This window comes from Chiloscyllium plagiosum, unplaced genomic scaffold (genome assembly GCF_037043375.1).
Source record: "Chiloscyllium plagiosum isolate Xiang-an unplaced genomic scaffold, Cpla_swu_hap1 HiC_scaffold_10, whole genome shotgun sequence".
NCBI lineage: Eukaryota > Metazoa > Chordata > Chondrichthyes > Orectolobiformes > Hemiscylliidae > Chiloscyllium > Chiloscyllium plagiosum.
In genome coordinates this window covers 62,373,718-62,397,727 of record NW_028270148.1, presented here as the reverse complement: position 1 = coordinate 62,397,727, position 24,010 = coordinate 62,373,718, and the positions used below count along the sequence as shown (strand labels likewise).

The following is a 24,010-nucleotide window of genomic DNA, read 5'->3' as shown; positions in this document are numbered from 1 at the left end:
GATTTCTCTGGGGGGTGTACTATTGATATTTGATAAAGAACTAACATCTGCCAAAAGCTGGGAAGTGACCAATTTAATATCTCAATTCACACTTTCTCAAAATAGGAAATTTCCTATATGAGCACTAATTGCAAGAGCCTGGGAGCCAAATGCTGTAGATTTCTCATTACAATTTGTCTACATGTAAAATAAGTTTTTGTAAGAAATTGCAAACAATGATTGACTATTATACTTGAATCCAGTGTCTGAGCAAGGATAAAACCTAATTAATTTCATATCAAATAATTTCCTGCTACTCCCACAAGCTTATCAACAAATTCTGTTTGATAATGTTAACCTTAGAGGGCTGCAACTGGTTGGGAAAGTTCAGAATTGTGTATCCTGAAAATTTGTGGTCTCATGAGTTAGTAGTTAGAAATTGAGATAGAGAGGCTCAGTGAGAGGTGGGAATGATTTAGCATTAGGTTTATTGTCATATATACTCACATGAGTCCAGTGAAAAGTTTACAAAGACTCCACTTATGGCACCATCTCAGATACAAAGCTGCCTAGGTATTTAGGATTTTGGGAATAAATGAGAAAAATAAAGGAATAAAAAGCCACTAGACTGCACCAGGTTCCGCCTGCAGTCCATGCTGAACTCAACTCCTGGAAACTTTCTCTCACCGCTGCCTCAGGCTGCCTGGTCTCACCATGTTGGGATCACTCGCCCTGCAATGGCTTGACTCCTCTGCACTGCACAAACTAGCTGTCCACAAAAGGTAAATAGATTAAAGTAAGAATTTTAAAAAAGCAAAAGAATAGAAAGTAACAGCGGATGGAGCAGATGAGCTCAAGGCAGGAGTCTGTGTGCTGTGTTTCTACTCCACTGCCATCTCAAGCAGAAATAAGGAACCCTGAAGCGATGAGCAATGGGGAGCTTTTTGGTTTTGATACTCACATACCTTAACCTAGTTTGCAGCAAGGCATCATACTCCACGCTTTGCAACTTTACAGTCTTTAAAATTAGAAATGCTCGAGAATAAAAAGTAGAACAGGGAAATGGATAAACAGAGGCTGTTTCTCCTGACCATAAAGAAAATAGGGGTGACAGTGAGCATTCTGGCTTGAACCAAATCAGGGGAACACTTTCACTGTGCTTGTAAAATGGGATTCCAATTCACACTGTCAACATACATGGCCATGTATCTCAGGCTTGTTGAGTATGTAAAATGTTTACATACACACTTTCATAATACAGATCAACATAATACATCATATAAATATGTGAACTTCATATATTAAATGTTACTGTGTTACTTTAAATGCTGTTTTGTTTTTGTTGGTATTACATTAATTTTCAAGTATTAAAATGGGACAATTGGAAAATTTGGGAAGCCATGCACTTAACCAAAGGTTTCATAAAAAGAAAACCTATAGCTTGAATTTATGGAGGTGTTGGGGGGCCCCTATCTGCTGGATGGAGATTCACTAATCCCGAAACATCAATTTTCCTGCTCCTCGGATGCTGCCTGACCTGCTGTGCTTTTCCAGCACCACTCTTGACACTTAGCCAGCCCTTTCCTGTTTATGATTATTTTCATGGATCAGTACTCACAGCTGTACAAGAATTTGGACCCACATTTGTGGACCCGTACCACTATTTGTATCCACACCTCTAACAGCATCTTAACAAAAACCAATTCCAGTATCTGCACCTACATGTGTATCAGTAGCTGTACACAAACATGGAAAATAATCTGTACCCACACCTGTAACATCTCCATACCACACGTACAAGAATCTTTCCCCAAGCTTGTACTAGTATCTGCAGCCAAATCTTTAGCAATGTCTGTACCCAGAATACTACCTATGTCTACATTCATATCTGTACCAGTGCCTGCGCTCTACCTGTTCCAGTAGCTACTCATACCTGTTACAAGTAGAGGTGCACTCATTTGTAGAAGAATCTGCACCCATATTGGACACAAGAATCTGTGCCCACACCTTCATTTGCATCATTGCCCACACCTATGCAAGAGTCTGATTGATTTATTTATTGTCACATATCTTAGGAGATACAGTGAAAAGTGCCACAATATGGCACCATTTTGAGGCACAAAAGAATGAAATCAAAGTACTTAAATAGAGTTCCTCTTCATTGGCTGAGGTCACAAATACGGCTTCAGGACTTTTGCAAGGTCCACACTCTGAGCCTAATGCCACCACAAGTCCCTGCTCCTTCATCACTCAGCCATGCCATGCCACCAATTCTAGGAGTCCACTCATTGAGCCTATGAATACAGGAATCCCTGCTGCACTGCTGAAACTGTTCCAGACTCCCCACAACATCAGGAAGATGAAGAAAAGAGTAAAAGACAAAAAGGAAAGAGAAAAACAAAGGTGCGGCCGGCCTTGAGTCTATCTTAGGCCTATTGTGACAATGCTGCCATCTTGAACAGCCGAGCTTGCTCTCTCCTCTGCACTGCTGGCCTGCAGTCTTCTGCTGCTGCTGTTGCTGCCACCTCCACCGCACGCTCTGTGCTACCAAGCCTGCTTCCACCACGCCAAAGATGCCATAAAGGCCTTAAAAGAAAAAAAATTTTTAAAGGAGCAAATGAAAAAAGAAACACAAAAAAGCAGACAGAGGCAGATGAGCATGGACCATATGCTCATCTGCCCATCACCTTCTCCCTCGCCTTCATCCACCTATCGCTTTCCCAGCTACCTCCCCCAAACCCCAGCCCCCTCCCATTTATCCAAGCCCTGACCCACAAGCCTCATTCCTGATGAAGGGCTTTTGCCCAAAACGTTGATTCTCCTGCTCCTCGGATGCTGTCTGACCGGCTGTGCTCTTCCAGCATCACACTCTCGACTCTGATCTGCAGCATCTGCAGTCCTCACTTTCTCCCAGTATCTGTATCCACACCTGTACAAGAATATGTATTCACACCAGAATCATTATCTGCACCCATGTCCAACCCAGTATCTTTACGTACACCTGAACCATTAATCTGTACCCACACCTATTCCAGTATCTCTACCCAATCCTGCACCAGTACCTGCACTCACAACTGTACCAGTATCTATACCCACACCTGTCCAATACCTATACCTGTTGCACTGTCTGTACTCACAACTGTAACAGTAGCTGTATCCACACCTATACAAGAATCTGTACTCACACTCATACTAGTGCCAGTGCCACATCTGTACATGTATCTGTACCCTCACCTGAACCAATATTTGCACCCAATCTTGTACAAAAATCTGTACTCACTCCCTTATTATAATCTACACCCAAACCTGCACCAGTTGATGTACCCACATATATCCGTATTCACTGCTGTACAAGAATCTGTAGCCACACTTGTGCAAGAATCTGTACTGCGCCAACACAGGCTTCTGCACCCACACCTATACTAATATTTTCACAGAGACCTATTCTAGTATCTGTGCCCACACATGTACCAATATCATTAATAACACTAATTCCAGTAACAGTACCTACATGTGTACCAGTATCTGTACCCAGAATGCATAGCTGTACCGGTGTCTGGATGCGTAGCTGTACCCGCACCTATGTAATAATCAGCACCCACCCTTTGCACAAGAATCTGAACCCACACCTGCACAAGTATCTTTGCCTATAGTTCCACACACATTGCCTTCAGTATCTTTAGATGCATCTCATCCATTTCTTTGCTTTGTCAAGTACCAACAGTCTATGCAGTGTCTCTTCCTTATCAATTTTAAACCCTTCTGATGATAGAATCTCTTATGTCACCATGTCTTAGTTAGCATGTACCTTCTTGGTGAAGACAGATGCATGGTATTCATTTAATACATCAGCCATGTCCCCTGCCTCCATGTGTAAATCCCTTTTTTCGTCCCTAATCAACCCTACTCCTGGTTTCCTACTCATTGACTATTTAAATGCCTATAGAAGACTTTGGGCTTCTCTTTATGTTGGCTGCCAGCCTTTTCTCATAATTCCTTTTTGTATCACTTAGTGCATTTTCACCTTCTCTTTGATCCTCTTGCATTGCTTGGCTTGTAATTTTATCTTCTACCTGAAATCTGTCTTTAGCTCACTTTTCCTTTATTTTATTTTCTATTTCCATTTTCATTCAGGAAGCTTTGGATGTGTTTGTCCTATCTTTTCTTTTGAGGGACTGTACCTGAAACATTTCCTCTTTGAAGGTCCATTGTTCAGTTGTAGTTTTTCTAGTCACCTTTCATTTCAATCTTTGCTGCCCAACTCTATTATAGTCCCATTGCAGTTGACACCCTGCCAAATGATTTTTTGATCATTAACCATTTTTATTTTCCCAACATCTTAAACCTAACGATACAATGATTACTATCTCTTAAATGTTCCCCCACTGACATTTGATCCACTGGCCCACCTTATTTCCAAGAACCAGGTCCAGCAGTGCATCCTTTCTTTTTGAACTGGATAGTACGGCTGTAGACAATTTTTCTGAACACAATCTCGCAACACTATCCCCTCATTATTTCTTACACTACCAGCATCCCAATCTATATTTGAGTTATTAAATCCTCCCATTGTAAGTACTCTTATTATGTTGGCATGTCTCTAATTTTCCTGCAGATTTGTTCCACTACATCCTTCCCAATAGTTAATGGTCTGTAGACTACACTAGGCAATGTAATTGCAACATTTTTGTTCTTTAGCTCTGGCCAAATACATTCCAAAATCCTTGGAGATATTCTCCTTTCTCCAGCACTGTGATGTACTCCTTAACCAACCTGCCATCCCTCCTCCATTCTACCTTTTCTGAACATATTGTACCCAGGAATATTTAACACCCAGTTTTGATCTTCCTTGAACCAGATTTCAGTTATCACCACAATATCATTATTCCACATGACAATCTGCAGCTGTAATTCCCCAATCTTATTTACTGTACTCTATATATTCACATATTTTATTACTTGCTCAACGCTGACATTTTACTCACACTTTTTTCCTGACAGAACATCAATCATGTTTTTCTTTGTAATCTTTTCATGGGTACCAACTTGAAATATGTTAAAATTTTCTTCACACATTTCTTTAGGTGTCTTTCCCTCTTCATACATGATGACATCTTAGACACACCACATGGCATAAATGATTTGCACATAGGCTTTTCAACTTTTAATACAGAGGAGCATGGTTTCTTCTTACTTCTAAGCTCCTTTGTTGACCAAGAACAAACTGAATGTGTATTCCTGTGTTTAACACAGAGAGCACATTTCAGGTTGACAACCAGCTTCAAAATTATCCTCTTCAGTCACTTCCTCCATAACTGATTTTGCTACATCTAAAGAGCGTTGTTCTTTTTATTAGTCATTTTCTAATTTTTCCAAGTGGTGTGCCACATCCTGTGAACACATTCATTTTCTTCCCACTGGCACTTCAAAATTAGAGCCTTCATTTTTCATCTCTTTTAGAATTTCCTCCAAATACTTATTTACTCTCTAATGCTCCTATTCATTTTCAATTTGTTGACTTCATTCAGCTTAGCAATTGCTTTGGTCACTTCAGTTGCCTTAGTTTTACAGTCATGTATCAAACCTGTATGACCACTTCACCTGGGCATTCTTCATTTTGGAATCTATCCTCCATAGTTACTGATAGCTCTTAAGGCACTTTCAACTGCTTGCCAGCTCCTTATCCTATTTCTTAAAATTTCCCTTTGACAGTTTTAAAGATTGGATCAGCTTTTTCATACTGCACTTGAAGGGAGTGGTTACGTGACAGTATTGTCAATGAACTGGTAATCCAGAGAACCAGGTTAATATTTTAGGGCCATGTGCTCGAATCCAACCATAGCAGATGATAAAATTTTGAATTCAATTAATAAATATAGATTGAAAAGCTAAATTAATAATCACCATGAAACAACTGTCATAAAACCCATCTGATTCAAGTAATTCCTTTAGGGGAGGAAAATCTGCTTTCTTCACCTGTTCTGGCATATATGTGAGTCCAAATCAACAGCAATATAGTTGACTCTGCAGTGCCCTCTGAAAGAGCTTAGCAAGTTGCATCTAAATAAAAGGAATGAACCTAATTGGATCACTCAACATCAACTGAGTCTTTGGAAATGACAATAGTGCACAACCCTTTTGAGTCTGCAAAATCCTCCCTACTAACATCTGGGAGCTTGTATCAAAGTTTGGAGGACTGGCTCACAGACTAGTTGAGCAACAGCTTGACAAAGTCATTCTCACGAATCATATCTTGCACTGTCCCTGAAGTGATGGCAGATTAGAATAGGGTTGGGAGGAAGTGGTTGTGGGCATCCTTTACATTTACTCTGGAATGCGTGAAATCTCATGGCATCAGTCCAACTTGGTCAAAGAGCTTCCTGCTAATTATCATCTGCAGACCCGTGTCCCTTAGCTGATTAATCAGTGCTCCTCCACATTGAACACTATTTGGAGGATGCACTGAAGGTAGCAAAGGTTGTCTGGGTGGTGTCTTCAATGTACCCTGCCAAGAATTGCTCAGTTGAACCAATATTGACAGAGCAGGAGTGTTCTAAATTATGTAGCTGTGAGCAGTTTGTGACCCTAAGAAATAGGAGTGGGAATAGGCCATCTCCTCCCCGCCCCATGCCTGTTCCACCATTCAAAGGCAGATTCAACAGTCTACCTGCTGTGTTTTCTCTGTAACCCTAGATTCCTCTACTGATGAAGAGTTTATCTATCTCAGCCCTAAATACACATGGCTCTCTTTAGGTGAGGAGTTCCAAAGACACTCAACCTTCTGAGAGAAGAAATTATTCCTCATCTCAGTCTGAAATTGGCACCCCTTTATTCTGAGATTGTCCTCTGTCCTAGACTCTTCCTCATAAGTGGAAACATTCTCTCTGTCTGCATTTACCCTGACAAGCCTGTTGAGAATCCTATATATTTCATTGAGATGTCCTTCAATTCTTCTAAACTCCGGTGAGTACAGTCTTGACCTGTGTAGCCTGTGATCCTAAGACCATCCTTCATACAGGGGATCATCCGATTGAACTTCTTTGAACTGCCTGCAGTGAAATCATATCTTTCCTTTAATAAGGGGACCAACATTGCTCACAATACTCCAGATGGTGCAGTTACAATAAGGCTCCCTTACTCTTATACTCCAATCTCCTAGAAATAAGTGCCAACATTCCTTTAGCCTTCCTGATTACCTGGTGCATTGGATGCTAGCTTTCTGTGTATCCTGGCACAAGTACCCCCAGGTCCCTTTGTGTTGTAGCTTTCTGTAGTTTTTATCCATTTAAATAACATATTGATTTTTTTTGTTCTTCCTTCCAAAGTGAACAACACTGAAATAGTGGAAAAATTGTATTTGACCAATCTGCAGCAGATGCTCACTCAGCACCTGACCTCATTACAGCCTTAGTCCAAATATTGATTTTTAAAAAGCTTAACTTGTAGCAGAAGAGCATGACTGCCCATGACATCAAAGCAGTATTTGACCAAATGTGACTTCAAAGAGTCCTGACAAAACTGGAGTCAGTGGGAATTGGGGGGGAAAAATGCTGTTGGTTGTATTCATACCTATCCCAAAGGACAATGGTTATGGTTGAAGGATATAAATCACCTAAGTCCCAGGTCATGTCTGCAGGACTCCCTCGGGATAATGTCCCGTGCCCAACCATTTTCAGCTTCTTCAATTTCCTTTTCTCCATCATAAGGTCAGAAGTGGAGATGTCCATTGTGCATTTATCAATGTTCAGCAGCATTCACTACTCTCAGATACTGAAGCTGTCCATTTCTAATGCAGTAACATTCAGACTTAGGCTAAGTGACAAGATACTTGTTGCATTGGTGTTCAAACTTTTGTTGCTTTCTGCAATGCAAAGTTCCATCATTCATCAGTTTGGGTTTTTAATTCTGAATTCAGCTAGCCACTATGGTTCATTGGCAACTCCTCCTGTTTGAGCTGTTTTTCATAATATTTCGTATATACTTCTGATACTTGATATTCAGCAGGTTTTAATTGAGAATCTATCAGGGTTGAATTTGCTTCCACAAGTTTATCATTCCAGCATTCAAGTGTTTTACTTCTGTAACTGATACCCAGGTATTGTTACCAATTATGTTTCTCATTAATGTTTCTCATTAAGCCTCTCGTGCCAAAAGTTGATTCTCTCCACTAATCAGTTTTTCTTTAGCAGAGCCTAGTTCCTTCCTCATTCTACCTTTTGATATCTTGCATTTGTGGCATTAGATCTTTTTTTATTCTGGGGAAGCTGTTAATTCGGTCTACCATTTCAAACTTGGGCTGCAGCTACTGCTCAATTGAGAAACATTCCAGAATAATACTCCTGCAAAATCTTAGCTTTCATAACATCAGCTAGCACTGTTGGAGATGCTGAGAATTTAGACCTGCCAGATCGTTACTTTGTATTAAATCCACATCTTCAGTGGAGAACTAGGAACAATTCCCACAGTTACTTCATAAGTTAACCTGTTTATTTTGTACAATAGTTATTTCTCTTCCATCAAACCATCTGGAATGCAAATTATATCATCAACTACCAGCAATGACTGATTTGTCCAAGTAGCTTTCAACCTGTGAATTTTTTTTTAACTTGTATTGTTGAAGTAATGTAACACTTCTGCCTTCGAGGCAGAACCTGGCTTACTGTAACAGTATTCAAGGAAGAATTTTCTCGTCTATCCTGAGTAGCATCCCCATTCTAACAGGTTCTGAGGGAACATACTTCACATGCATCATTGTTACTAATACCCGTTTCTTTTTCTGATGCTTAATTGTTTCAATACTCTTGAAGCATCCGTATTATTTCCATTCATTTATCATTACACTTCCAACAACTTGCTTTTACAATTTCTGTGTTATAGCAATGTAAACATACTTGTTTCATAACATTACTTTTGTTCTTTGTGCTGTCATTTCCATTGACTTAAACCCATGTAGTCTAAGCTTTTCTTTAGCCTGTACATGCTTCTTAATTTTTCCCCTCATTAAAATTCTCATTTTCTTTCCGATTGTTGCCTTCCCACAACAACTACTTTTTATGGGGTTCATATTCAGACCTCTCCAATTCTCTTTCAAGTTTTCTCCTTTTTCCTGTTTCAAGCTGCTCCATGTGCTGTTTAGCCAGCTCAAGCTGTGTTCCACTTGGTTTAAACTATTCTTCCAAATCATATGCTGTGCTATTACCTCAACTGCATCTGCTTACCTAGCCCCTCATCCCTGTAACTTTTGTGGTAAATCTTCCCTGTACTATCTCTGTGACTTTCACAACTTTCTTCAAGTGTGGTAACCAACATTGGATGCAATGCGTCAAGTCCTCACTGAAAGTTGAAGTTGTATTCCTAAAAGCAATTGACTTTAAGTGAATTTAATTTTTTTATTGAAACCAATGCAAAAAATATAGTTAGATTTATATGATCTTCCTTATAAGGAAAAAAATTATACCGTGTAATTGAAATACTTTTACATTGAATTTAGCAACATAGGAATTTAGCAATTTTTTTCAGTATAAGGAAAAAGTAACTTTCTGTTAAGTCAGTCCAGCTCACTTTTGCCCAAATCTGCTTCCTAAGCAGCTGCTCCTGGTCCATCCTGATCTCTACAAATCATCTTCCTCCTGACCCATCTTCCAGTAGCCCCGCTTCCCTTGGTCTCAAATTTGCAGCCTCTTCCCCCTCTCCAATCTTCCAATTTGTAAATTCTTCCCTCTCAGACACGGCACTGTCACCCTGTATTCTTTCTAAGCACTCTGCCATCATCCCCTTCCTGAATCACTCTGAATTGTGGCCTCTGTCTGTCTCTCCCTGACACATTCGTTCACTGCTCTGTTTCCTGAACTTAGATTCCCATTCAAGATCCCAATCTAATGCCGAAACTCTGCAGTTGTGAAGGTGTTAATCCAAATTAGTCCACTAATCTGTGGCTATTATAACCCACATTTTAAAAAACCTACTGCCTCATGCTCCTGAACCCTTGCTGCGTGTGCGCACCCCAGAGAAGTGTACCACTGGAAAGAGGCAGAAGGAGAAGCTTCAAAATCACTTTTCTAAAAAAAAACAGATTATAACAACTGCGGCTCAGCACCTCTGCATCATTGGGGTTTGCACTTTCACAATCTTCGAGCTCTGGTATCAGACTAGGATCTTGGACTAGGAGGGTTGAAGAGGGGAAGAGGCCACACACTGAATGATCAGGCAGAGGGAGAGACTGCAGGTATGGAGGTCGAGGAAGAGGAGAACTTGAAAGTCAGATGGTTTGGCACGGAGAGAGGGCAGCAGGAACCATTCGTAATAGCACTAATCTGATCATGTGGGAAACAACATTAAAATTAATCTTGTGATGCTCAATTAGAGCACAAGCCCTATCAACTTGGCAATATTAAAGCAAACAATGTTAGACATAGATGTATATTACTCTAGTTGTAAAAACAATGACTGCAGATGCTGGAAACCAGATTCTGGATTAGTTGTGCGGGAAGAGCGCAGCAGTTCAGGCAGCATCCAAGGAGCTTCGAAATCGACGTTTCAGGCAAAAGCCCTTTATCAGGAATAAAGGCAGTGAGCCTGAAGCGTGGAGAGATAAGCTAGAGGAGGGTGGGGGTGGGGAGAAACTAAAGTTTTAATTTCCTTATAACTTGCCTTTTGTTTTGTACTCCTACCAATTCTTTACAATCTCACATCTCTCATGCCTCTCTGACTGCTTTCTCAGATGTTCTATCACCTTTAAAGATCTAAGTAATGAACACACAAAATAGATTTGTCCCAAGAACTTAGTATGTGTTCTGCATTTACTGTATTTTTATATCAGATTATCAGCAAACTGTTTTAAAGCATAGCTGAGAAAACTTCTAATTAAACCATTTTCTATGTTAATGTACAACTTTTAGCAGGTATAAACTTCTGGAGTCCAAACTTGAAAGCACATTAAAAAAGTCTCTTGAAATAAAAGAGGAGAAAATTGCCAGTCTTGAAGCACGATTAGAAGAATCAACAAATTTGAACCAGCAACTACGTCAGGAATTAAAGACGGTAACTTTTCAACAAATTAAACAGCAGCATTTCCATTATCTACTGTTCTAGTAACTGCAATTGAAGAATAGAAATTCTCAAAAATTAGAGCTGTTTTAAGATTTTTAATCAAAGTAATCTTAAATATGTGTTTTACAAATGAGCATTTAATATATCCTTATGGAGAAGGAACGGTATCACATCCAAATTCCCCTTCTAAGTAAACCATCCTGACTTGGACTTATGTACCTCCGTTGTTTCTGGTCAAAATCTTTGAACTCCCTAACAGACAGCTTTTTGGAAGTACCTTGGTAATAAATGTGTGGTTTGTTCATGATACCTATATCCCAAGGAATAATAAGTTACAAAAACAGAAGTAGCTGGAGAAACTCAGGAGGTCTAAAAGCATGTATGGAAAGAAAACATAGTTAAAGTTTCAGGGTTCTGAAGAAGTGCCACTGAACCTGAAACCTTGTCTTTGCTTCTTTCCGCAGATACTGCCAGACCTGCTGAATTTCTCCAGCTATTTCTGTTGTTGTTTTAGATTTCCAACATCCACAGTTCTTTGTTTTTTGAATAATATAAATTAAATTTATATTCTGTACAGTGTTTGAATGCTACCTAAATAGAGCTTTTAAATACTGCAAGCCGTGATTAAGTAAGGTAGGGCAAGTGACTGAGGTGTCAGTAGGAGAACACTTTGGGGCAAGTGATCATAATTCTATTAGTTTTAAAATAGTTATTGAAAAGGGTAGAACTGATCAAAAAGTTAAAGTTCTAAATTGGAGTAAGACCAATTTTGGTGGTATTAGGTAAGAACTTTTAAATGTCGAGAGAATGGTGCTAGAAAAACACTGCAGGTCAGGCAGCATCCGAGGAGCGGGAGAATCGACATTTCGGGCAAAAGCCCTTCATCAGGAATGAGGCTGTGAGCCAAGGGGATGGTGAGATAAATGGGAGCGGCAGTGGGGTTGGAGGGAAGGTAGCGGAGAGTACGATAGGTAGATGGACGTGTGAGCAATGATGTTAGGTCGGAGAGGAGAGTGGAGCGGATTGGTAGGAAGGAATGTGGACAGGTAGGACAGGACATGAGGGAGGTTGTAGATAGGATAAGTGGAGGGAAGGGAAATGAGGAAACTGGTGAAATCCACATTGATGCCAGGGCGGTTGTAGTGTCATGAGGCAGAAGATGAGGTGTTCTTTCTTCAGGCGTCAGGTTGTTAGGGAGTGGCGAATGAGGAGGCCCAAGACCTGCATGTTTTTGGCGGAGTGGGAGATAGAATTGAAGTATTCAGTCACGGGGCGGTGGGATTGGTTGGTGTGGGTTTCCTGGAGATGTTCTCTGAAGCGGTCTGCGAGTAGGCTTCCTGTCTCCCCAATGTAGAGGAGACAGCATTGGGAGCAACGGATACCGTAAATGACGTGTGGAAGTGCAGGTAAAACTCTGTTGTGGAAAGCTCCTTTGGGACCTTGGATGGAGGTGAGAGGGGAGGTGTGGGCGCAGGCTTTGCAATTCCTGTGGTGGCAGGGGAAGGTGCCGGGGTGGGGGAGAGTGAGTTGGTGGGGGTCGTTGACCTGACGAGAGAGGGAATGGTCTTTACGGAAAGTGGATAGGGAAAAATCTCTCGTGGTGGGGTCCGTTTGTAGGTGGCCAGAAATGGCGGAGGATGATGCAATAGATACGGAGGCTGATAGGGTGGAAGGTGAGGACCGGGATGGGGGAGGGGGGTGGGAGAGGTCTGTTCTTGTTGCAGTTGGAGACGTGGGGTTCGAGGGCAGAGGTGCGGGAAGTGGATGAGATGCAGTGGAGGGCATCAGCAACCACTTGGGAGGGGAAATTGTGGTCTTTGAAGAAGGAGGCCATCTGGTGTGTTCTGTGGTGGAACTGGTCCTCCTGGGAGCAGATGCAGCAAAGTCGGAGGATTTAGGAATAAGGGATAGTGCTTTTACAGGAGGCAGAGTGGGAAGAGGTCTAATCTAGGTAGCTGTGGGAGTCGGTGGGTTTGTAGAAGTTGTCAGTGTTGAGTCGGTCACCTTTGGTGGAGATGGGGAGGTCCAGGAAGAGAATGTTGGTGTCTGAGATGGTCTAGGCGAACTTAAGGTTGGGGTGGAATATGTTGGTGAAGTTGATGAACTGTTCAGCCTCCTCGTGGTAGCACGCAGTGGCGCCGATATAGTCATCAATGTAGCGGAGGAAAATGTGGGGAATGGTGCCGGTGTAACGGCGGAAGATGGACTGTTCCACATAACTGACAAACTGACGGGCATAGCTGGGTCTATGCAGGGGCCCATGGCTAGTCCTTTCATCTGAAGAAAGTGAGAAGATTCACAGGAGAAATTATTGAGGGTGAGGACCAGTTCAGTCAAACAAATGAGAGTGTTGGTGGGGACATCGGGAGAGGAGGAAACTGAGGGCTTGGAGACCCTTGTCATAGCGGATGGAGGTGTGTAGGGACTGGATGTCCATGGTAAAGATGAGGCGTTGAGGGCCAGGGAAACTAAAGTCTCTGAGGAGGTGGAGGGCATGGGTGGTGTCCCGAAAGTATGTGGGGAGTTCCTGGACTGAGGGGATAGGACAGTATTGATGTATGTGGAGATGAGTTTGGTGGGGCAAGAGCAGATCGAGATGATGGGTCAGCTGGGGTAGTCAGGTTTGTGGAACTTGTGTAGGAGGTAGAACTGGGCGATGCGGAGTTCCTGAACTGTGGGGTTGGAAGCTGTGGGTGGGAGATCTCCTGAAGTGATGAGGTTTTGTACAGTCTCGGAGATGATGGTTTGGTGATGGGAGGTGCGGTTGTGGTCGAGGGGGCAGTAGGAGGAGGTGTCTTTGAGTTGGCGCCTGGCTTCAGCAATGTAGATGTCAGTGCGCCAGACTACCACTGTGCACCCCCTTGTCTGCTGGTTTGATGGAGAGGTTGGGTTTGGAGTAAAGGGAGTAGAGGGCTGTGAGTTGCAAGGGTGAGAGGTTGGAGTGGGTGGGGGGAGGTGGACAGGTTGAGGCAGTCAGTGTCCGGCGGCATTTGGAAATAAAGAGATTGAGAGCAGATGACAGATCGGCACGGTGTGTCCAGGTGGGGTGTGTTGGAGGCGGGAGAAGGGGTCCTCGGAAGGTGGGCAGAAGTCTTGGTGGAAAAAGTAAGCCTGAAGGCAGCTGAAGTGTTCGATGTCACAATGCGTGTTGAATTTGTTGATCTGGGAGCAGACTGGGATGAAGGTAAGGTCGTTGCTGCGGACTCATTGTTCGTCCTCAATGAGGGTAGGTCTCAGGGGATGGTAAAGACTTGGCAGGGCTGGGAGCTAGGACTTGATGTTGGGCTGGAGCTGGGAGTGGGGGTGGAGACTAACTGAAGTGGGAGTGGTAGTAGAGGGACCAGGGGTGACGTCATTTCCGGAAGTAACGCTCACCGCGGGAATTGGGGGGTGAAGGTGGTGACTGTAGGATCCGCGGGGGGTGTGTCATAGGCGATTCTGTCGGCGGTGTTCAGGTGAGTGGCGTCAGTGGGAGCGGAAGTGGGTGCGACGGTGGAAGTTACGAGTGCGAATGTGACAGAATGCATGGCATAGGTGATGGTGGGGGCAGAAGTGGCTGCGGTGGTGGCAACAAAAGGGGCGGAATTGGTGGGACATGTGGCATAGTTGATGTTTATGAGGCGGAAGTGGCTGTGGTGGCGACAACAAAGGGGATGGAACTTTGAAAAATTGATTGGGGTAAGGCATTCACAGGTAAAGGGTTGGTGGAGAAGTGGGAGGCCTTTTAAAAATGAGATACCGAGACTTCAGAGATAGTATGTACCAGTTAGTATGAAGAGCAAAGCTCGTAGTGTAGGGAATGCTGTTTGACAAGAGAAATTGAGGCTCTGGTTGAGAAAAAAAGAGGCAGATGTCAGGTACAAACAGCTGGGGTCAAGTGAATCCCTAGAGGTGCATGAGAGCAGTAGGATTATACTTAAGGGGAAAATCAGAAGGGCAAAAAGGAGACATGAGATAGCTTTGGCAAAAAGCGTTAAAGAGAATCCAGAGAGATGATATGAGTACTTTAATGGTGAGAGAATAGGGCCCTTTAAGAAGAATATGGCCATTTATGTGTGGAACCACAGGAGATGGGTGAGATTAGATTAGATCTTTTTTAGATTAGATTACATTGCAGTGTGGAAACAGGCCCTTGGGCCCAACAAGTCCACACCGACCCGCCGAAGCGCAACCCACCCATACCCCTACATTTACCCCTTACCTAACACTACGGGCAATTTTGCATGGCCAATTCACCTGACCTGCACATCTTTGGATTGTGGGAGGAAACCGGAGCACCCGGAGGAAACCCACGCAGACACGGGGAGAACATGCAAACTCCACACAGTCAGACGTCTGAGGCTGGAATTGAACCCGGGTCTCTGGCGCTGTGAGGCAGCAGTGCTAGCCACTGTGCCGCCCACACTGTGCCACCGAGGCGAGATACTAAATGAATATTTCACATCAGTATTTACTCTGGAGAAGGACATGGAAGCTTGGGAACTTGAGGAAATAAATAGTGATATCTTGAAGAGAGTTCATATTACAGAAGAGTTGATGGAGATCTTAAAACTGATAAAGGTAGATAAATCCCTGGGACCTGATCAAATGTTTCCCAGAACTTCGTGGCAAGTTAGGGAAGAGATTGCTGGACTCCTTGCTGAGATATTTGTATCATCAACAGTTATAGGCCAAATGCCAGAAGCCTGGAGGTTGGTTGATGTGGTGCCAATATTTAAGAAAGGCTGTAGGGAAAAGACAACTATAGACCGGTGTGTGTTATTTTAGTGGTGGGCAAGTTGTTGGAGAGGGTTCTGAGGGACAGGATTTACTTGCATTTAGAAAGGAAAGGACTGATCAGGAACATCAACACTGCTTTGTGTGTGGGAAATCATGTCTCAGTGAACAAAAAAGATTGAAGGCAGAGTGGTAGATATCTACATGGACTTCAGCAAAGCCTTCGACAAGGTTCCATTTAGTAGAATGGTTAGTAATGTTAGATCAGATGGGACTGGGATGGAGGGGGAGCTAGCCAATTGGATAAAAAAATTGGCTTGAAGATAGGAAACAGAGGGTGATGGTAGAGGATTGCTTTTTGGACTGGACGCCTATAACTAATGGAGTGCATCAGGGGTTACTGCTGGATCCACTCCCTTTCGTCATTTATATAAATGATTTGGATGTGAAGAAAGGAAGCATGTTTAGTAAGTTTGGAGATGACACAAAAATAGGTGTTGCAGTGGTCAGTGATGAAGAATTATCTCAGAATACAATGGTACTTTGATCAGATGAGCCACTGGGCCGAGAAGTGGCAGATGGCATTTAATTTATATAAATGTGAGGTGTTGCATTTTGATAAGGCAAACAGGGGCAGGACTTGTACAGTTAATGGTAGGGTCCGAGGAAATGTTGCCGAACAAAAAGACCTCTGGATGCAGGTGCACAGTTCCTTGAAAGTGGAGTTCCAGGTAGACAAAGTTGTGAAGAAGGCATTTGGCATGCTTGCCAACATTGGTCAGTGCATTGAGTATAGGAGTTGGGATATCATGTTGTGGCTGTGTAGGATATTGGTGAGGCCACTTTCAGAATACTGCATGCAATTCTGCTCATCCTTCTGTAGAAAAGATGTTGTTAAATTTGACAGTGTGCAGAAAAGATTTACAAGAATGACGCCAGGATTGGAGGGTTTAGTTGTAGGGGGAGGTTGAATAGCTGAGGCTATTTTCCCTGGAGCATCTGAGACTGAGGGGTGATCTAATAGAGGTTTATAAAATCATGAGGGGCATGAATAGGGTGAATAGCCAAGGTCTTTTCCCTCTCATGGGGAGTCCAAAACCAGAGGGCTTTATCCTCGACCACAACGTTTTCACCTTTGACAGCCAGTTCTTCATCCAGACACACGGAACAGCTATGGGGAACAAATTTGCATGCCAACATGCCAACATTTTCATGTACAGGTTCAAACAAGACTACTTCTCTACGCAGTACCTCCAACCAACAACAGGTACATTAACGACATTTTCTCCCTCTGGGCTCATGGCAAGGTGTCACTGAAGAAAACTACACCGTGATGTCAATGAGTTTCATCCCACCATCAAACTCACCATGGACTACTCTCTACTATCTGTCTCATTCTTGGACACATGCATCTTCATCAAGGATGGGCACCTCAGCATTTCACTCTACTGCAAACCCACGGATAACCTCACGATGTACACTTCTCCAACTTCCACCTGAAATATATTAAAACAGCCATCCTCTATGGACAAGCCCTTCGCATACACAGGATCTGTTCAGATGAGAAGGAACAGGTGACAGGCACCTGGAAGTACTCAAGGAAGCTCATAAGAACCGGGGTATGATGCTCAACTCATTGACCGCCAATTCCAACGTGCCACAGCGAGAAACCGTAATTACCTCCTCAGGAGACAGACACGAGCTGCAATTGGCAGGGTACCCTTTGTTTTCCAGTACTTCCCAGGAACTGAAAAACTACACCATGTTCTTCACAGCCTGCAATGCATTATCAATAAGGATGAGCACCTCACCAAGACCTTCCCCACGCCACCACTTCTCATCTTTGAAACAACCACCAAACCTCAAACAGATCATTGTTCACACCAAACTGCTCGGCTTTCAGGACAACACCATACAACCTTGTCATGGTAGATGCTGCAACACGTGTCAGAGTGTCGACACAGATACCACCATTATGTGTGGGGACACCTGCCACCATGTAAGTGGCAGGTACTAATGTGACTCAGCTAACATTGCCTGCAGTGTATGGGGTAGACAAGGATGCCCTGAAGCATGGTACATTGGCAAGACTGAGCAGAGGCAATAGCAACGAATGAATGGACGTCGCACAACAATCAACAGACAGGAATGTTCTCTCCCTGTTGGAGAATGCTTCAGGGGTCCGGGACATTCGACCTTGCATCTTCGGGTGATCATCCTCCAAGGCAGACTTCGGTTCAGGCATCAAAGCAAAGTGGCTGAGCAGATGCTGATAGTCAAGTTCGGTACCCATCTCTCACTCTCACTCTCACTCTCTCTCACTCTCTCTCACTCTCTCTCACTCTCTCTCACTCTCTCTCACTCTCTCTCACTCTCTCTCACTCTCTCTCACTCTCTCACGCTCTCACGCTCTCACGCTCTCACTCGCTCTCTCGCTCACTCGCTCTCACACACACACACACACACACACACACACACACACACACACACACACACGCTCTCGCTCTCTCTCGCACACGCTCTCTCTCGCACACGCTCTCTCTCGCACACGCTCTCTCTCGCACGCGCTCTCTCTCGCACGCGCTCTCTCTCTCTCTCTCCCACGCTCTCCCACGCTCTCCCACGCTCTCCCACGCTCTCCCTCACTCTCCCTCACTCCCCCTCACTCCCCCTCTCTCTCCCTCACTCTCCCTCTCTCACCCTCTCTCACCCTCTCTCACCCTCTCTCACCCACTCTCACCCACTCTCACCCACTCTCACCCACTCTCACCCACTCTCTCCCACTCTCACCCACTCTCACCCACTCTCACCCACTCTCACCCACTCTCACCCACTCGCTCCCACTCGCTCCCACACGCTCTCTCACACTCTCTCTCACACTCTCTCACACTCTCTCACACTCTCTCACACTCTCCCTCACTCTCCCTCACTCTCCCTCACTCTCCCTCACTCTCCCTCACTCTCCCTCTCTCTCCCTCTCTCACCCTCACTCTCCCTCACTCTCCCTCACTCTCCCTCACTCTCCCTCACTCTCTCTCCCTCTCTCTCCCTCACTCTCTCTCCCTCTCTCTCCCTCTCTCTCCCTCTCTCACCCACTCTCACCCACTCTCACCCACTCTCACCCACTCTCACCCACTCTCACCCTCTCTCACCCACTCTCACCCTCTCTCACCCACTCTCACCCTCTCTCACCCACTCTCACCCTCTCTCACCCTCTCTCACCCTCTCTCACCCTCTCTCACCCTCTCTCACCCTCTCTCACCCACTCTCACCCACTCTCACCCACTCTCACCCACTCTCACCCACTCTCACCCTCTCTCACCCACTCTCACCCTCTCTCACCCTCTCTCACCCTCTCTCACCCTCTCTCACCCTCTCTCACCCTCTCTCACCCTCTCTCACCCTCTCTCACCCTCTCTCACCCGCTCTCACCCGCTCTCACCCGCTCTCACCCGCTCTCACCCGCTCTCACCCGCTCTCACCCGCTCTCACCCGCTCTCACCCGCTCTCACCCGCTCTCACCCTCTCTCACCCTCTCTCACCCGCTCTCACCCGCTCTCACCCGCTCTCACCCACTCTCACCCGCTCTCACCCACTCTCACTCGCACTCTCTCTCGCACTCTCTCTCGCACTCTCTCTCGCACTCTCTCTCGCACTCTCTCTCGCACTCTCTCTCGCTCGCACTCTCTCTCGCACTCTCTCTCGCACTCTCTCTCTCTCTCGCTCTCGCACTCTCTCTCGCTCTCGCACTCTCTCTCGCTCGCACTCTCTCTCGCTCGCACTCTCTCCCCCTCACTCTCTCCCCCTCACTCTCTCCCCCTCACTCTCTCCCCCTCACTCTCTCCCCCTCACTCTCTCCCCCTCACTCTCTCCCCCTCACTCTCTCCCCCTCACTCTCTCCCCCTCACTCTCTCCCCCTCACTCTCTCCCCCTCACTCTCTCCCCCTCACTCTCTCCCCCTCACACTCTCCCCCTCACTCTCTCCCCCTCACACTCTCCCCCTCACTCTCTCCCCCTCACTCTCTCCCCCTCACTCTCTCCCCCTCACTCTCTCCCCCTCACTCTCTCCCCCTCACTCTCTCCCCCTCACTCTCTCCCCCTCACTCTCTCCCCCTCACTCTCTCCCCCTCACTCTCTCCCCCTCACTCTCTCCCCCTCACTCTCTCCCCCTCACTCTCTCCCCCTCACTCTCTCCCCCTCACTCTCTCCCCCTCACTCTCTCCCCCTCACTCTCACTCCCTCACTCTCACTCCCTCACTCTCACTCCCTCACTCTCACTCCCTCCCTCACACTCCCTCCCTCACACTCCCTCCCTCACACTCCCTCCCTCACACTCCCTCACTCACACTCCCTCTCTCCCTCTCTCCCTCTCTCCCTCTCTCCCTCTCTCTCCCTCTCTCTCCCTCTCTCTCCCTCTCTCTCCCTCTCTCTCCCTCTCTCTCTCTCACACTCCCTCACACTCACTCACTCTCCCTCACACTCACTCACTCTCCCTCACACTCACTCACTCTCCCTCACTCTCCCTCACTCTCCCTCACTCTCCCTCACTCACTCCCTCACTTTCACTCCCTCACTCACTCTCACTCCCTCACTCTCCCTCCCTCACTCTCCCTCCCTCTCTCCCTCACTCTCCCTCCCTCCCTCTCTCCCTCCCTCTCTCCCTCCCTCTCTCCCTCCCTCTCTCCCTCCCTCTCTCCCTCCCTCACTCTCCCTCTCACTCTCCCTCTCACTCTCCCTCTCACTCTCACTCTCCCTCTCACTCTCCCTCTCACTCTCCCTCTCACTCTCCCTCTCACTCTCCCTCTCACTCTCCCTCTCCCTCTCCCTCTCACTCTCCCTCTCCCTCCCTCACTCTCCCTCCCTCACTCTCCCTCCCTCACTCTCCCTCCCTCACTCTCCCTCCCTCACTCTCCCTCCCTCACTCTCCCTCCCTCACTCTCCCTCCCTCACTCTCCCTCCCTCACTCTCCCTCCCTCACTCTCCCTCCCTCACTCTCCCTCCCTCACTCTCCCTCCCTCACTCTCCCTCCCTCACTCTCCCTCCCTCACTCTCCCTCCCTCACTCTCCCTCCCTCACTCTCCCTCCCTCTCTCCCTCCCTCTCTCCCTCCCTCTCTCCCTCCCTCTCTCCCTCCCTCTCTCCCTCCCTCTCTCCCTCCCTCTCCCTCTCCCTCTCCCTCTCACTCTCCCTCTCACTCTCACTCTCCCTCGCCCTCTTTCCCTCGCCCTCTTTCCCTCGCCCTCTTTCCCTCGCCCTCTTTCCCTCGCCCTCTTTCCCTCGCCCTCTTTCCCTCGCCCTCTTTCCCTCGCCCTCTTTCCCTCGCCCTCTTTCCCTCGCCCTCTTTCCCTCGCCCTCTTTCCCTCGCCCTCTTTCCCTCGCCCTCTTTCCCTCGCCCTCTTTCCCTCGCCCTCTTTCCCTCGCCCTCTTTCCCTCGCCCTCTTTCCCTCGCCCTCTTTCCCTCGCCCTCTTTCCCTCGCCCTCTTTCCCTCGCCCTCTTTCCCTCGCCCTCTTTCCCTCGCCCTCTTTCCCTCGCCCTCTTTCCCTCGCCCTCTTTCCCTCGCCCTCTTTCCCTCGCCCTCTTTCCCTCGCCCTCTTTCCCTCGCCCTCTTTCCCTCGCCCTCTTTCCCTCGCCCTCTTTCCCTCGCCCTCTTTCCCTCGCCCTCTTTCCCTCGCCCTCTTTCCCTCGCCCTCTTTCCCTCGCCCTCTTTCCCTCGCCCTCTTTCCCTCGCCCTCTTTCCCTCGCCCTCTTTCCCTCGCCCTCTTTCCCTCGCCCTCTTTCCCTCGCCCTCTTTCCCTCGCCCTCTTTCCCTCGCCCTCTTTCCCTCGCCCTCTTTCCCTCGCCCTCTTTCCCTCGCCCTCTTTCCCTCGCCCTCTTTCCCTCGCCCTCTTTCCCTCGCCCTCTTTCCCTCGCCCTCTTTCCCTCGCCCTCTTTCCCTCGCCCTCTTTCCCTCGCCCTCTTTCCCTCGCCCTCTTTCCCTCGCCCTCTTTCCCTCGCCCTCTTTCCCTCGCCCTCTTTCCCTCGCCCTCTTTCCCTCGCCCTCTTTCCCTCGCCCTCTTTCCCTCGCCCTCTTTCCCTCGCCCTCTTTCCCTCGCCCTCTTTCCCTCGCCCTCTTTCCCTCGCCCTCTTTCCCTCGCCCTCTTTCCCTCGCCCTCTTTCCCTCGCCCTCTTTCCCTCGCCCTCTTTCCCTCGCCCTCTTTCCCTCGCCCTCTTTCCCTCGCCCTCTTTCCCTCGCCCTCTTTCCCTCGCCCTCTTTCCCTCGCCCTCTTTCCCTCGCCCTCTTTCCCTCGCCCTCTTTCCCTCGCCCTCTTTCCCTCGCCCTCTTTCCCTCGCCCTCTTTCCCTCGCCCTCTTTCCCTCGCCCTCTTTCCCTCGCCCTCTTTCCCTCGCCCTCTTTCCCTCGCCCTCTTTCCCTCGCCCTCTTTCCCTCGCCCTCTTTCCCTCGCCCTCTTTCCCTCGCCCTCTTTCCCTCGCCCTCTTTCCCTCGCCCTCTTTCCCTCGCCCTCTTTCCCTCGCCCTCTTTCCCTCGCCCTCTTTCCCTCGCCCTCTTTCCCTCGCCCTCTTTCCCTCGCCCTCTTTCCCTCGCCCTCTTTCCCTCGCCCTCTTTCCCTCGCCCTCTTTCCCTCGCCCTCTTTCCCTCGCCCTCTTTCCCTCGCCCTCTTTCCCTCGCCCTCTTTCCCTCGCCCTCTTTCCCTCGCCCTCTTTCCCTCGCCCTCTTTCCCTCGCCCTCTTTCCCTCGCCCTCTTTCCCTCGCCCTCTTTCCCTCGCCCTCTTTCCCTCGCCCTCTTTCCCTCGCCCTCTTTCCCTCGCCCTCTTTCCCTCGCCCTCTTTCCCTCGCCCTCTTTCCCTCGCCCTCTTTCCCTCGCCCTCTTTCCCTCGCCCTCTTTCCCTCGCCCTCTTTCCCTCGCCCTCTTTCCCTCTCACTCTCCCTCTCACTCTCCCACTCACTCTCCCTCTCACTCTCCCACTCACTCTCCCACTCACTCTCCCACTCACTCTCCCACTCACTCTCCCACTCACTCTCCCACTCACTCTCCCACTCACTCTCCCACTCACTCTCCCACTCACTCTCCCACTCACTCTCCCACTCACTCTCCCACTCACTCTCCCACTCACTCTCCCACTCACTCTCCCACTCACTCTCCCACTCACTCTCCCACTCACTCTCCCACTCACTCTCCCACTCACTCTCCCACTCACTCTCCCACTCACTCTCCCACTCACTCACTCACTCACTCACTCACTCACTCCCTCTTTCCCTCACTCTCCCTCTTTCCCTCGCCCTCCCTCCCTCGCCCACTCTTCCTCACCCATACACTCTCACCCCCTCTCACACACAAGCTCTCTCTCGTATGCTAACACATACACTATCTCACACTCATACGCACCCTCTCACAGACTTATACCCCTTTACAAGCACACACATACGCACACTCTCTCACAGAACTCATGCCCCCCTGTGTGCGCACACTCACATGACACACGCACATAAGTTTGTGGGGTGAACTTGTACTTGCAGAATTTTGCTCAAATCATGAATCCATGTAAGATTCTGTAAATCCCTTTTTTAAATTAGAATCAGTCAGAACATTTGGGGTTCTCACACAGGGCACCTCACACCCTCAGTGCATTATCTGGGCCAACATGGCACCTATTGTTAAAGTTCACTTGAGAATGTAACTTTAAGAAAGTTTTGGGATTTACATATGAAAGAATTGAAACCAACATGTCCATTTTAAAAGATGAGAGACTTAACAAACAATCCAGGTCTTTTTCAATATATAATTTCTCACACTGTAAACTTTTGCTATAAATTCTGTGTCCTACGATCTTGTACTCCACAACCACTGATGAAGGAGCAGCACTCCGAAAGCTAGTACTTTCAAATAAACCCATTGGACTATAACCTGGTGTTGTGTGATTTTTAACTTTTTTATCCATGTAGTTATTCAAATATCCTGTAATTGTACCAATATCCACCATTTCCTCTGGTTTGCGTGTGGAATGAATGTCCAATGTATTAAAAATTTGCATTTTATGTCTTTTTAAAAGCTCTCTCCTCTCACCTTAAAAATGTATTTTCCAGTCTTGAAATCCACCCATCCTAGGGGAAAAAGCAATTACCATTAATGCTATCCATATCCCTATTATTTTATAAACTTCTATAAGGTCACCTCTCAACCGCCTCCTCTCCAATGAGAGAAGTCCCAGCCTATCCAAACTTCCTTTATAACTCAAATCTTCCATACCTGGCAACATTCTGCTAAATC

General features: G+C 46.8%; 1 protein-coding gene across 11 annotated transcripts in view; it reads left to right on the top strand.

The window, feature by feature from the left end:
* Nucleotides 1-24,010, top strand: part of ccdc88ab (coiled-coil and HOOK domain protein 88ab) — a 399,202-nt gene that overhangs the window by 217,886 nt on the left and 157,306 nt on the right. For all 11 annotated transcript variants that reach the window (XM_043696005.2, XM_043696000.2, XM_043696008.2 and 8 more), the window contains exon 17: nucleotides 10,878-11,019. In XM_043696005.2, coding sequence (XP_043551940.1) covers nucleotides 10,878-11,019 — 142 coding nt within the window. The remainder of the gene's footprint in view (nucleotides 1-10,877; nucleotides 11,020-24,010) is intronic.